Below are 13616 nucleotides of genomic sequence, written 5' to 3' on the forward strand. Positions count from 1 at the left end.
TGTCTGTTACATATTGAATCAATGAAAGACATTGTTTGCCTAGAGAATGGAAAAGTTACTGGATTAGACTACAACTCCCACTGTAGATTTCTGGTGGTTCTAGTCTAAATCCTTGGTTTATTCCAGTATGCTGCCTTCTGCACTCAAATAAATAATGTTCCATTTCAATCAAATAAAATATGCTGTCTACAGCTACAAGGAATTGTAGTCCCACAACTTCTGGATGGCCACTTCTGGATGGCCCCAGTATAAGGCATTCCTTACACTTTTCCCTAGCTGAGTGTTTGCGTCAATGAGAATTGCCACTGTCAGCAATGCTACTGCCCCCGCCTCCAAAAGGTAACCCCCAACTCAATAACTGTTTTTCAAATGTTTTCATATTTATAAAGAAGGGATGGCCAACCAATCCTTTAAAAACTATATTTTGCAATTTTATTGTATTATATTGTTTGTTACCCTAAGTTTTGAGCAAACACTAGAAAAGTGGGATAGAAATTATTTGCATGAACAAAGAAACAAATTAGGCCTTTGAATCTAAAATATTTGGGCAACTTAAAAGCTGTTTCCATTTTTATACAGAGTGTGCAGATGCTTTTTTTTGGTAGCACACACATAACAATAGTTTTAAATATACTTGTAAGAAGTCTATATGGGATTATAGCCACATGTGATAATTTTAATACAAAATAATCAAATAACTTTAGTTGGAAGTATATAGGCAACTAACAGACACAGAAGTCTTTACTGTAATGATGTTTAAGTACAGGTAATATGTGATAATGTATAGCATGATAGATTCCCTGTTATCCTGAGTTATTTCCCTTTACTCTTGAAATAAATAAATAAATATAAAAGGAAAGACATCTATATGGCAAAGAGACTTTTAAAATATCAAAAATATTGAGATGGATCTAAGGCTTTGTCATATTTAGAGGAGCCCTGCTGAAATCAATGAGTCTTAAATTATTTCAGTTTAAGTCAGTCTGCGCTAATTATCTCATTATGCTGACATGTAGATGGAATCTATTTGTCTTTAGAGAAACTGAAGAGGTTGTTGATTTGAGATTAATCAACTGGAGTTACAACATTTTGAGAAATTATTAAATAATTCTTCTCATTGAAAACTGGAAGTAAATACAGTCACTTTTTGAAGGCATACACCAACCTCTCAGTTTGCTTTAGGTGATTTGGGGAAAAGCCAGATTTTTGGTTTCCAAAAAGTTTGGAGGCTGTCTGATTCCAGCTAAGAACTGGAAAATAAAGTATGGTTTTCATTAAAAGAATAGTATGTAGAAGTATGAAATATAGCTATTAATGATAAGCGAATGTGTAATGTTCAAGTAAATTGGTTATATTTCCAATGGTCCTGACTAAGGTCAGAGCACCTTTGATATAGTTGTTTCGAGGTTTTGTGTTATTATGGTTTGTTTGTTTGTTTGTTTAGGTTTTGCAAAGTTTTCTTACACTTATAATATTTTGTTATTCATAAGATTAATTTTAAAATGCCACAGGCATTTGCTCCCCCATCCAAGACTTGATATGTCTTTAAAGATGCACAGGGCTTTGTGGGTGGGGAAAACGACAGTCAGGCCAACAATCCCATTGGCTCACGCTCACATATCATAATCCTTTATGTGGATGCCCTTGAGCCACGAGGTTTCCATTTGCCCACTTTGGGGTTCCCCTGATGGCTAAAGCACACCCCCTCATTTTGTAGACGTTTATAGAAGAATGCATCTACTGTCACCCACACCTCGAATTTACCAGTAAGGCAGAAAGCCCGTAGGTTTCCTGGAAAGTGACGCAGGTCGTGATTAAGACTGGCTGTCCCCATCACCACCACCACCAATACCCGCCCTGTATCCCAGACATAGGCAAGGATACAGCCAAAGGACTTCAAGCTCCTTCCGACCCACCTCTCCCCTACACGCTCCCACACAATTCAATACCCACATGCGCTTCAAAGAAAAATCTAAAAATCCAGCAGCTACCATCAAACTCTTGCCTCATTCAAAGTAAAATGGCTGGAAGACATGTAGAATCAATTTTGCTCTGTTCTTCCAGCTGCAACTCATGTAACAGATGTTCATAATATTTTTCTTTCTTCCAGCAAGAAGCTGAGTACAAAAGGCAATGAGCGAAATTCTAAAAATCTAACCCACTTCCACAGAGGCAGAATTCCCCAGTCCAAATGGTGCCAGTTCTACTTGGAAGGAAATGCCATTCTTTTCAATAGGGCTCGTTTCCCAAGAAAGTGAAGATAAAATTCCATGCCTCAAGTGGTAACGAGCAGAATGGAGGCCACTCTCTTAAAATCAAAAAAAGCAAACAAACCGAGCAACAAAATCCAGAGGCAAAATTGGGAACAGGAGGGAATGAAACCGCTTTTCTGAACAAGAACAAAACAGGCTGCTTTCTGCCTGTCACATGATGAGAAATCTGGAAATGCCAGAGCACAGGGGATTAGCTGTGTGCCCTTTCAGGCTGCTTCAGTGCCATAGGGTATAAATTTGCCTCTATGACACAGTGTTTGTCTACCTGTGACCGTTTCATACGTAAATCAGGTATGTAAGGCTTATGTCTGCATGTACTGTATTCTTTACTCTCATTCACACATGCACTCACACAAAACATGTATAACATATGCCAAAAAGCCATGGATAATATTTCCTTCCAACATGTCCACTCAGCATGTCCACTCAGAAAATGGCGCCAGTGGCTGCAAGATAGTTTGAGGGTGAATGGACCAGCCATGCAATGGCGAAGCCAGAATCTTATTACTGATTTCTGTTGTCTAAAGGAAGTTGTTTGAATTTTGGCGGCATGTTGCCACTTACTAAGGAGGTGCTGGTTGAGTTTTTGGGCTCCTACCCTGTCTGTTGTACAATAGGTAACTGTACACAAATGGAAATCACCAACAAGCTATTGGCCACAGTGTTTAGTAGGGCTTCCTAGCAAATAATTATACCTGTATAGGGGGAGCAAATTCTGATGCATAAGGTTCAATTTCAATATCAATAATTTATATTCAATAATATAAATTATAAGCATTAACTATAAGCAGCTGTAGGTAAAATGTATGAAAGAAACAATCCAGAGGAAAGGCCTTTGCTTTTAAAGGGACATTGGACCAAGCACATATTTTATCTGCTTCACTGAAACCTGCAAGAATTGCATCTGTGCCTTACTCCAGGGAAATTCCTGTTGATTTAAACAGGGCTTTCTCCCCAGAAACTTGGTGGAGAATTTGCTCCCTGATTTAAGGCAGACTGTGGCTAAATGCAAACATTAGTTGCATTACAAAAATGTCTAAAGAAACCAGGGAGGGCTGCCGGAAGGGAGGAAAGAGGGAAATTCTTCGCAAAAATGAAACATCTGCCCATGAATTGAAGTTAAACACCTCTAGGTTAGTTGTTCTGTGCTTTCCAGGGTTTGTTTATTCAGATGTAAACCCATTGGTGCTTAATGGGAGTTTAATTTCCATGTAAATGGTCAGTGGAGCACAGCTTCAGCCCTGCTTGATTTTTCTTGAGACTCTAAAGGCTGGGAAAAATGGACTGAAATCTCCTGCAGCAGATATATCCCCCACAATTCATGATGCAACCTAGTGCATGTTTACAAATAAGTAAATTCCGCAGTATCTAATTGCCCTCACTCTCCGGTAAGCAGGCAGTGGGATTGCAATTTGAAAATCATATCCACTGTGCCTTGTATGTGGGATAACACAATTTCTATTTTTCCCACACAATATCCTTGGAAAATATATCCCAAGAATTCAGCCATGATAGTATGGTTTATATGAGCCTTGGTGAGTGGGTTGCATATTTTAGTTAGTTTACATGGGACAGAATCCCAGTATAGCTCTGATTCATTTAAATGGATCTCCCACAGAAAATTCCTTGTAAGTCCTGTTGAATTTTTTTTTGTTGTTGTTGTCCTTTTGCTTTGTTTTAAGAGAAGTCTCTGGTCCACCATTGTTTTGTGATTTATTTCTTGAGCAATATTATTGACTGGACAAAATTATTCTGTTCACTGTCATTGTGTTGGAAAATATCATTCTAATCATCCATTCACTTACTTTAAAAATATCTGTACCCCACCCCTGCCTCAGAAAAAGCTTTCAGGGGCATTTAAGAACCTTCTCTTAGCACAAACATGTGCAGCCACCCTAAGCAGGCTCGTTCAGAAGCAAGCCTAGCCTGCGGCTCTCCCATGCGACCGACTCTCAACCAAGTGTGTACCAAAGTCCTCCCTGAAACCAGTTGAAAATTCTTGTCTGTTCAGAAACAGGCCCCATCGCATTCTGTGGGACTAAGTCATAAACTAGTGTGTGAGGGTGTGTGAGAAAAATTGTGGTCTAACCTCCCCGCCCAGCCACGGAAGCTCAATGGGGGAGTGGAACTGCTCCTTAAAAGTCTCACTTACCTCGCAAGGGCCACTTTGGACATGACCGTAACACACACACACACACACACACACACACACACACACACACACACACACACACACACACACACACACACCCTTTTAAGGAAAGCAACTTCAATCATCCCTATTTCAAGTTCCCTAAATCAATACTAAGACCAATAAACACCCCTCTCCTGCCTAATACATATTTATGATTTTATGAACGGTTCTTCCCCACCCCATTTCCAATTCTGAATGATTACTTACCTTCCAGCTTTGGTTATTATCATCTCAGTCCCCACATCATGAAATTTAAGCCACAGCTCTCTTTCGTGTAAAAATACTTTGATTCCCTCCATGCCCTGGGGGAAAAAAAAGAGCAAAATAATTTTTTTAAAAAAATGATAAAGACCATTTGTCATAATAATCCTTTAACTAGAGGAAATCCAAACCACAAAGAATTAAGGTCTTTCTACTTTAAAGTCAGTGAAGAAACCATCTGCAGAAGGAAACTGGGACATCATTTCTTTCAAGGGTACCCTTAGTAATGCAGAGACACGCAACAGGCCCAGGGAAGGAAGGTACGAAGTCCTTGAACAGGCCCAGATCTAACGGCTTGCTCTCTTTCAGAGAGATTTAAATCCCCGTAAAATAGAGCCCCTTCAATGAACTGGGGGATCCAATGTGGCTAAAAATCCCGTTGACTTACTGGCTCTACGCTGAGTTGGGTCCACCCGTTGGCTCCCGGCCGGGATCGTCTCCCCTTGCCTTTGGGATTCCACCCTTCTTGGCAAAAGCCGCAGGGTTGCACCGTAACGTGTGAAATGGCACCGAGGCGACCGGCCTCTTTTATCTATTGCAGACCTAGCTGGTTCTCTATCTGCAGCCTTCGTTTTATCCCTTTAAAGCGAACGGAGCGGTTGCACGGACGGACTTTTTGGGATTGCAGCTTTATCTCCCCAAAAGGCCAGGAATGGGCACGGGAGGGAGGGAAGGAGGGAAGAAAAGACGGTCGGGGGAGGCGGGCGGGGGCGAACGGACGGCCCCTTCGGCTCCTGTTCAAAGAAAGGTCCGCGGCGGCTCTGGGCGCTCCGGAGATCTGCCCAGCGCCAGCGGCCGTGGGAGCCGCTCGGAGGCCTCTGATAGGAGCCGGCCAGATAGGCACCGGGCCAAGAGCATCAAAATAGAAGGGGCTATAATAAGGATCGGCAGGGAGGGGAGCTCTCCTGGTTGGGGAGGAACAGAGAAAAGGAGGGGGGGAGAGAAGGGACTTGCTTTGCGGGGGGTGTCGCCTCCAGAGCGAGAGGAAGCTTCGGGGGCAACACCCCCCAAATCTCTTCTTAAAAGGAGTCCAACTCCCTTCATTGCTCCATTGCAAGGTCAAAAAATATGGGGACCCCCGCCCTCCAACGCCATTTCCAAGACTAACCAAACGTCCTGATTATTGGATGAAGATGCTCAATCCGTACCAACCCCTTCACCCCTCTTTTCCCTCCTCTTCCCTCCGTGTGGGTTTCTTAGACGTCTAAAGTGACCGCCACCCTCCCTGCTTTATTTATTGTGTGACTATTCCATAATTTCAACATTATGCACTATTTATTTCCACCCGATCCTTTTCCAAATAAGGCCTTGTGAAGCCTGTTGAAATCAATAGATTAGAAAGCCATGTTCTGCCAAAGACCGCCGCAGCCCCTCTGTAGCTAAGTGAAGTTCCCCGGACCTCCACGGGATTTCGCTAACCACTAAGTGTGCGCAGGATCAGGACCTGGTCCGGCAGTGGAAAGACATTTGGGTGTCACCCAAGCCAAGATTTATTTTTCAGGGAAATAAGAGCAAAATAATTTATCTTTTAATCAAAAACCATCACGTATTCCAAAGCTATCTTTAACAGTGCCAACCTGCATTTGCTTATTGAAAATTAAATTCCCGGGAGCTCAAGGAAACTTAGAAAAGTGTGTACAGGACTTCAAAGAGTGCTTTACCCACTTGCCTCAGCATACATTAAATAAATTAACAAATAACAAATGTTCCTCTCACTCTAAGGCCGGCAGATCAAAAGGACCAGGGGGAAAAATATTGTCCCTGGATTAATCAACCAGACAGTTGAGTTGATTAATCTACCCGTAATTGAAGGTTACAGCCACAGTGCCAAGTCAAAATCACGTTGATCGGATGTACAAGAAAACTGAATATCAGTTATTGTCCCAACACACCTGCATACAGACAGTCTGTGCCACTGAGTGCAAACCTACATAAGCTTACTGGGAGGCAATAAACCTTGGGAAGTTTGAGGGGGACTTACTCACACAGGTAGGTTTTCATACCGTTAGAACCTGTATCACTTCCATAGGCTCTAAAACCTAAATACAGTACATGAATCTGCTCTCCTTCCCGTTCCTGCTCATCGCACACGCGCACGCACGCACACACACACACTAGCCAAGTGGCAATTTATTTGAGGCTGCGTTCCTAAAAATCTTTTCCTAAGACTAAGTGCCGGTATCGGGAGAACCGCCACAATTGGCCTCGAGGTTTCATGATGTGCCTTTTTCAAGTCCTTGATGGGCCATGTCAGTTTCTGCAGCTATGCATGTCTAGAGGAAGCGGTCTTTCCATATAAAATAAAATAAAAGCATTTGCAACTCCCCTCCGACGCAGTTTCAATAGGGTGCGTGCAGCCCCACAAGTCAATGAATGCTGCATTTTATTTTATGTTCTTGCGACTCTGATATCCATCCCCAGACAGTGAAGAGACCGGGGCCTCCTTGATCTTAACATCTCCACCGAGGACTGAAGATAGCAGGCAAAGGACGGCGAAACTGCTCGCCGGAGAAAGCGCCTCCCGAGAAATAAAAGCTGGCCGCCCCGGCCGTGCCCAGAGTTTCTGTGTTTGTCATAAAATAAAAGCGATCATCGGCTTCTTCGGCCACCAGAGAACAGATGTGGGGATGCTGAAGAAGGGAGAAGCAAACCTGAAAGATCAGGTTGCAGGATCAGAGCGTAGCCGAGGTAAGAGGCCTCGCACATCCACGCAGACACGCAGGAACCGCTGCTTGCTGGCTGGCTGGCTGGCTTTGAAGCCTGAATGTAAACAAAACTCCTCCAAGCGACAATGCTACCCACGCCTCTACAGGGGTTGATTCTCATTCACCTCCGGAGGATTTAGCGCCGAATGGATGTCCGTGGGTTTGTGCCGACGCTCAGGACGGGCCTCCCGGGCCTCCAGACTCGACTCGGCCTCGAGTCTGGGCGCTCTTCCTTTGCGCCCTGGCTCCCGCCGTAACCGCCGTAGTTACAGAGCGGCGTGGCGTTTGGAGGGGTGGAAATGCCTTTACTGCCCATTCCTAAAAAGTTTCGACCTCGCGCCCCACCCCCGGCACGTGCGCAGGCCGTCAACTCAAAGAAGTGCAAGCCGCTAAGAACGGGGCCTTCCATTGACGGTGAGCGCGAGTCTCTGTAGCTGTAACCGAGCCCTCCAAAAATTATATACAATAAACAGAAATCCGGATCATAAACGGGGGATCATAAACAGGAAAAGCATTCGACTTATTCTCGGGTGGAGGGAACCAAAAACCTAAAAATCCCAAAGGTATCTCATTGAGGACGGACATTCTTGGCTACTCAGAAGGAAGGCCATCCTTCCCCCCCCCCCAACGCTCGCCTTAACTCTTTTACGAATGACCTTCTCTGTTATAATACTAAAATATTAAAATACTAATACTGATAGATCGCTTGGGGGGGGGGGGGTCTTATCTCCTCATCCCAAAATATGCCACCACCGTTGGCGTCTCTCTCTGCACCCCCCCAGCCCGGTGCCCCCTGGCCCCAATCCGGCTTACCTGTTGCGTGAAGGCGGCCTGAGGCGAAGAAGGCTGCTTGCTGGCGGTGCCCCCCAGCTGGCTGTCCGGCTTGCCTTCGCTGGCCAGCTCCTTCGTGTCGGTCTCTACCGGCGCGGCTGGGAGGGCGAAGCCTTCTTCGGCATCCGCCATGTTCCCGGCTGCTGTGACCCCCCCTCCACTGCCTGCAAGACACCGAAGGAAGGAGGAGGAGGAGAAAGAGAGAGAGAAAAGAGAGCTGGTGGGCGGGGGGTGGGGTGGGGGTGGGGGACTAGGCCTGGACATTTTGTTCGCCCCGCTCTTTCCCCCCCCTTTACCTCCCGGCCCCAAACTCTCCCCTCTCATCTCCCCCCCCCACCCCAGTAAAAGCTCAAAAGGTTCACCGAGGATTGTTTGAGGCCCACGGACACGGCTTCTCCGATCGAATTCGAAGCGAGGCTTTGCCTTTCCCGAAATGAAAGCCGGCCCTTCCCGGCCCGACACAGCGCTCCGAAAGGAGCCTCCTCCCTCCCCCCTTCCCCCCCCCCCGGCTGCCAGAGTCGCAGATATGCATAAAAGAACATTAGAGACTGGCACGATTGAAGCGGGGGGGGGGCATCTTTGGACTCGGACTCTCCAGCCCAAAGGCCAACCCAATATACACGTGTGAACGTGGATGCGTGTAGAAACTCATTGGCCATCCTCCTGCTGCCGGTTCAAAATGAGAGTAGACCCACTGAGCCACTTCCTGACCGTTAAGTCAACACTGATTCGAAGGCGATGGAGTGAATGAATCTACTCTCCTCGGGCTGTGGCAATAGAGCACCGTGACTTATTTCTGAGCAGACATTTATGCGGGGGTGGGGGGGGAGATGCTCTCATATGATCTTCTTTTAAACTTCACAATATCGTGCCACAAATATGGATAACGGCAAGAAGAATAAGAAGGACAAACGCCACTAGCCCTACTTTAGGCGCCTGCATACTGTCCTTATGCAAGGATGTCAGATGTTTCTCTAACAGAGTTTGCCTACCCTAATTCCCAAGGGGGCTCTTCTGTGGCCATCGACTGGGAAATAGCCCGGCCACTAAAAATCAATACTTCTGAAGACAAAAAGTACAGGATCGGGCTCTGCGGCTGCCTAAACGGAGCAGCCAGGCAGTACCTTTCAAGGAGTCAAACGATAGCCAGAATCGTGACCCAGACCTGAGTTGCCTTTCTTATTCCTGTCGTGCAAAATAAGACTGCTCCTGAAGACTGGGCATGCACTTTAAGACTTACACACAGACAGTCCAGACATACGAAGCATGGTGTCTAGCTGGCTAACTAGTTAGATTTACAATATATTTATGCAACAGATTTAAGATATATAATATTAGCTATGATTTATAAACATATAATGCAACAAAAAAGAGAGAGGGATCAGGGTGTCTTGTCTAGCAGTGTGTGTCTAATATATATCTCACATATATAACAGTATACTGTAATAGATATAGGTATGAGATATACGCACATACAACAAACAGAGAGGGAGATTAGGACATGGGTGTGACACCTTCGTGTATGCTGCACCTTGTACACGTGCACAAATGGGGTCAAGCCACCGTCCCCTCAGAGTGCTAGGCAGATTCATCTAGAAGACACCCGGAAAGACTGAAGATGGGATTTTATTTTTCTGTCCTCCCGTTAGGAAGATGTTTCCACCCGAGGGCCTGTGGCTCAGGTTTTTACTGTTCATTACTTTGGAGCCTGTACATTTACATTTACATTTTGTTCAAAAAAAGAGAGAAGAACTCCTTGTGATAAAGCACACTCCTTTAAAGTTTATACATCTTCTGGCCACACACAAACAAATAGGGGAACTCCATGATTTGGGTGAGGAAAAGAAGTGTTGCTCCAACTAGAGATTGCCATGGAATAAAGTTTAGATAAATAAAAAAGGCCATGGCTTTTTTAAAATAAAATAAAATAAAATAAAATAAAAAGTCCCCAAATAGACTTTCTATCAATAATATAACAAGAAAGAGTTTACAAAAAATGGGGGGGGATTTGAGAAAATTGACGCATATTCTCCTACAAAAATTGATCATTAGTTCTTTAAAATGTGGTATTTCGTGGCTTTTGCTTTGACCAAAAATTCTTTCAAAACAACATTTACTAACCATCAAATAGGAAAGAAGGAAGAAAGTAAATCCAGCAAAACCATTCAAAACTAATTTCATTTACCAAGAGATGGTGCATATCCGCTCAAAACTAATGTACCTTGAATTCAACAGGACTTACTCCAAAATAAATCTGTATACCACTGTAGTCTAAATCTATTTACAAGGAAGAAAGTATCATTAATTTTAGTAATGCTGTATTCCGGTTACTTTCTATGGAAAGTAAAGCCCTGATATCTCATTTAAAGAAATTGAATTTATTTCGTGTCATAGAATAAAATATTGGACAGACAGGATGCAATTCCATTTCTAAACCCGCACTTGGATTTTGTTTCATTGGAAAGTAAGGCAAATATTTCCTTATAATACACGAACGGCCCTAAGGGCTGTTTGAGTTTTTACATTCTTTCAAAGGAGGGGACTGTGTTTTTAAGAAGTCGCAATAAAAGACTTTTAGAGGAAACCAAACACAGCAAAACCAGGGGTTGAAACCAATTTCCAGAATATTATAGAATGGATCGGATGTTTATAAGAATTCGACTGCACTGTTCAATATGCCGAACCCTTTAAAAAGATTCTCTTTTTAATAAAACAATTGTATTATTCTATTAAAGCAAAACATCGGACTTTTATTTTCATTAATTTTTATTGTTTCAGAATTCCTGACTTCTCGCCCTGTCGTCCACGGCTCTAACGTGGTGGGAGGGGAGAGGATAGCGCTGCACAGAGTAGAACCCTACAGTTTCATGGGACAAGCCCGTCTCCCTTTCCTTGGATTTCCCCTCTCACGTCTGTGGGATAACTTACTCCCTACTAAAGGCTGGCCCTTTCGGGAGCAGCCGAGGTAATTTTCGGACAGACCTCAGGCGGGGTCAGCGGCTCGCCCACCTTGCCCCACAAAAGCTGGCCTTCAACGGGCAGTTACCGGGAGGTGGCGATTTAGCGAAAGGGGAGCGAAGGTGGCGGCTTGTCTGGGGATGGAGGAGATGTGCCCACAGATTGCGAGGGAGGGACGGGGGGGGGGGAAGCAAACGCCTCCTCCATTCCCCTAAAGCGGCCCGGATCTGATCCTCCTCCTGCTGCTTTTTAAAAGCCTGCCGTAATCTTTTCTGCTCCTTCCTGCTCCCGGTCTCGTCCTCTTTCTTTCCTGCTCCGGGAAAAAGGGCAACGTTTGACCGAGTTTTCGTATAAAGGCGCCCCACGTCAGCCGGGAGAGACCCGGAGAGAGCAGGAGAGCGCGTCTCTCCTCCAGCCGCAGCTGCTCTCTCGTTTCTCACTTCATTAAACAGAAGGGTTGCAGCAGAGTCGGAGAGCGGTTGGGGCTGGAGGGGAGGCGGGCGGGCGGGCGGGAGGGGGGTGAGCTGGGGGGGGGGCTGAGGAAGCCGCCCCGTTCGCTTTCTCCCTTCCAGAGCTCTGGAGAGACAATCCGCCTTGACATAACCAGGCCGCGCGGGGCCGGCCGAGGGTGGAACACGCCGCCGGCCCGCCGGCCCGGGGCCGAGGAAAGCGCCGCGCTCCGCCGGGCGCTGCGGGCTGAGAAGCGGCCCGCCGGGGGCATCCCCTGCGCTTCCCTTCGCGACGGGCACCGATCCAGGTGCGCACGGGCTGAACGTCGGTCGCCTGCCGGGTTAAGGGGAGACCCTTTGCTCAAGAGAACACGCAGCTGCACGGCTGGGCCTTGGGAACGGCCACCCCCTTTCCTTCTCCCCCCCCTTTACACACACACACACACACGCACACACACACACACACACACACACACACGTCCACGTCTCGGCTCCCCTTCCTGAAAGCCCAGCCTGGCTCCCGGCTGCGTCCACGGCAGAGAGGGGAATGGGGTTACCTTGGAGTTGCTCGGCTCCCCGCGATCACCGCATCTTCTCCGCTTCGCCGGAGCCCCCGGCTCGCGCACCAGCGGCCATCGCGTCGTCCGGTCCTCGGAGCACCCAAAGCCGCCGCCGCGCCGCCCCCCCCCGCCCCGCCCCGCGCGCGCCCCCCCGCCTCAAGACGGCATCAGCGAAACGTCCCGGCGCCGGCGGATGCCGCTCGTCCCCGGCGCCCCGAGGCCAGCCAGCTCCTGCCCGGCACGGTCGGGCCCTCCGCCGGCTCGCTGGCCGCCTCTGCTCTTCGCAGCAGCGAGCGGCGCTCTTCTCCTGCCCGGGCAGGCTCGCCCCTGCGCGCGCCGCCCAGCCCGGCCCGGCCCCCTTCCTTCCTCTCCAAACGCCCCAATTCCGAGCAGGGGGAAAAAAACCGAAAATCAATCAAAACCCGAAAGGAGGGCGAGGGCGGCGTCGGGGGTGGGGGTGGTGGAAAGAAGGCTGGCCGCGGGTCTGGCGGCCCAACGAGCGCCGGTTCGCCTCGGCTCGGAGGGAGCCGGAGCCCGGATCGAGGGCCGGGCGGGCCGCCTGCCGCCGAGTGCGCTGAGGCGAAGCGAGCCGAGCGGCTGGGCGCAGCGCGGAGCCCGGCCTGGCCAACCAGCGGCGCGGGCGCAAGCGGGAGGCCGGCTCTCCGGAGCGGCCCTCCTCGGCCCTCCTTCCTCTCCGTTCCCAGCCGAGCGTTTTCCCCTCCTCGCGGGCAAACGGCGCACAAAGGCGCTCGCCAGGACGTCTCGCTTCCCACCCTCTCACTCCCTCCTTTGCCTCGTCCCTCCCCTCCTTCCATCCATCTTTCTCTACCAGAGGGGGGGAAAAAGGGGGGGGAGAGGAAAGGATTCGAAGCTCGAGAAATCTTGCCGTTCCTTCCCCCTTCGTTCTGCGCGCTGTCTCGCGGCTCCCTCCCTTTGCGATCCAAAAAGAAAGAAGCCGTTGGGGTTTCCACCAGGAGCCTGACGCCCGGATCTCCTAGACCCCCCCCCGAACCTCAAAATCCGCGCCCCTTCCCGCGTTACTGTCGCGCATCAGGCCCCAGAGAACAAAAATAGGGAATCTCTCTCTCTCTCTCTCTCTCTCTCTCTCTCTCTCTCTCTCTCTCTCTCTCTCTCTGTGTGTGTGTTTCTGTGCGCGCTTGCGCGCGTGCGTGCGTGTACTAAACCGCATAGCATTATTGTCTACTCGTTCTGATGCTGCTTGGAGATTGACGAAGAAACAGAGATGATCAAAACAGCCCTTCTCTCGTTACCTCGTCCTACTTTTTAGACGTAATGATTATTTTTACTACTAATTTTCTTTTTAAAAAGATATCGAAGATACGCCCCATACACTAAACCTGCTTTAAAAAAAACAACCTTCTTAC

At 47.7% G+C, this 13616-nt stretch overlaps 1 protein-coding gene across 6 annotated transcripts in view; it reads right to left on the reverse strand.

Annotated features, from left to right (window-relative positions):
• TBX5 (T-box transcription factor 5) overlaps positions 1-13616 on the reverse strand; it is a 139175-nt gene that overhangs the window by 55834 nt on the left and 69725 nt on the right. For 3 of the 6 annotated variants that reach the window (XM_078381631.1, XM_078381632.1, XM_078381634.1), the window contains 2 exons: positions 8247-8428; positions 4675-4769 (listed from right to left, as the gene is read on the reverse strand). In XM_078381631.1, the coding sequence (XP_078237757.1) occupies positions 4675-4769; positions 8247-8396 (245 nt within the window). In that variant the 5' untranslated portion in view covers positions 8397-8428. Of the gene's footprint in view, positions 1-4674; positions 4770-5116; positions 5487-8246; positions 8429-8626; positions 8714-12228; positions 12371-13616 lie in introns of those variants that run through there. The other 3 variants (XM_072983135.2, XM_078381633.1, XM_072983137.2) reach the window with 3 other exon arrangements.

This window comes from Pogona vitticeps, chromosome 14, assembly GCF_051106095.1.
Source record: "Pogona vitticeps strain Pit_001003342236 chromosome 14, PviZW2.1, whole genome shotgun sequence".
In the NCBI taxonomy this organism is placed as follows: Eukaryota; Metazoa; Chordata; class Lepidosauria; order Squamata; family Agamidae; genus Pogona; species Pogona vitticeps.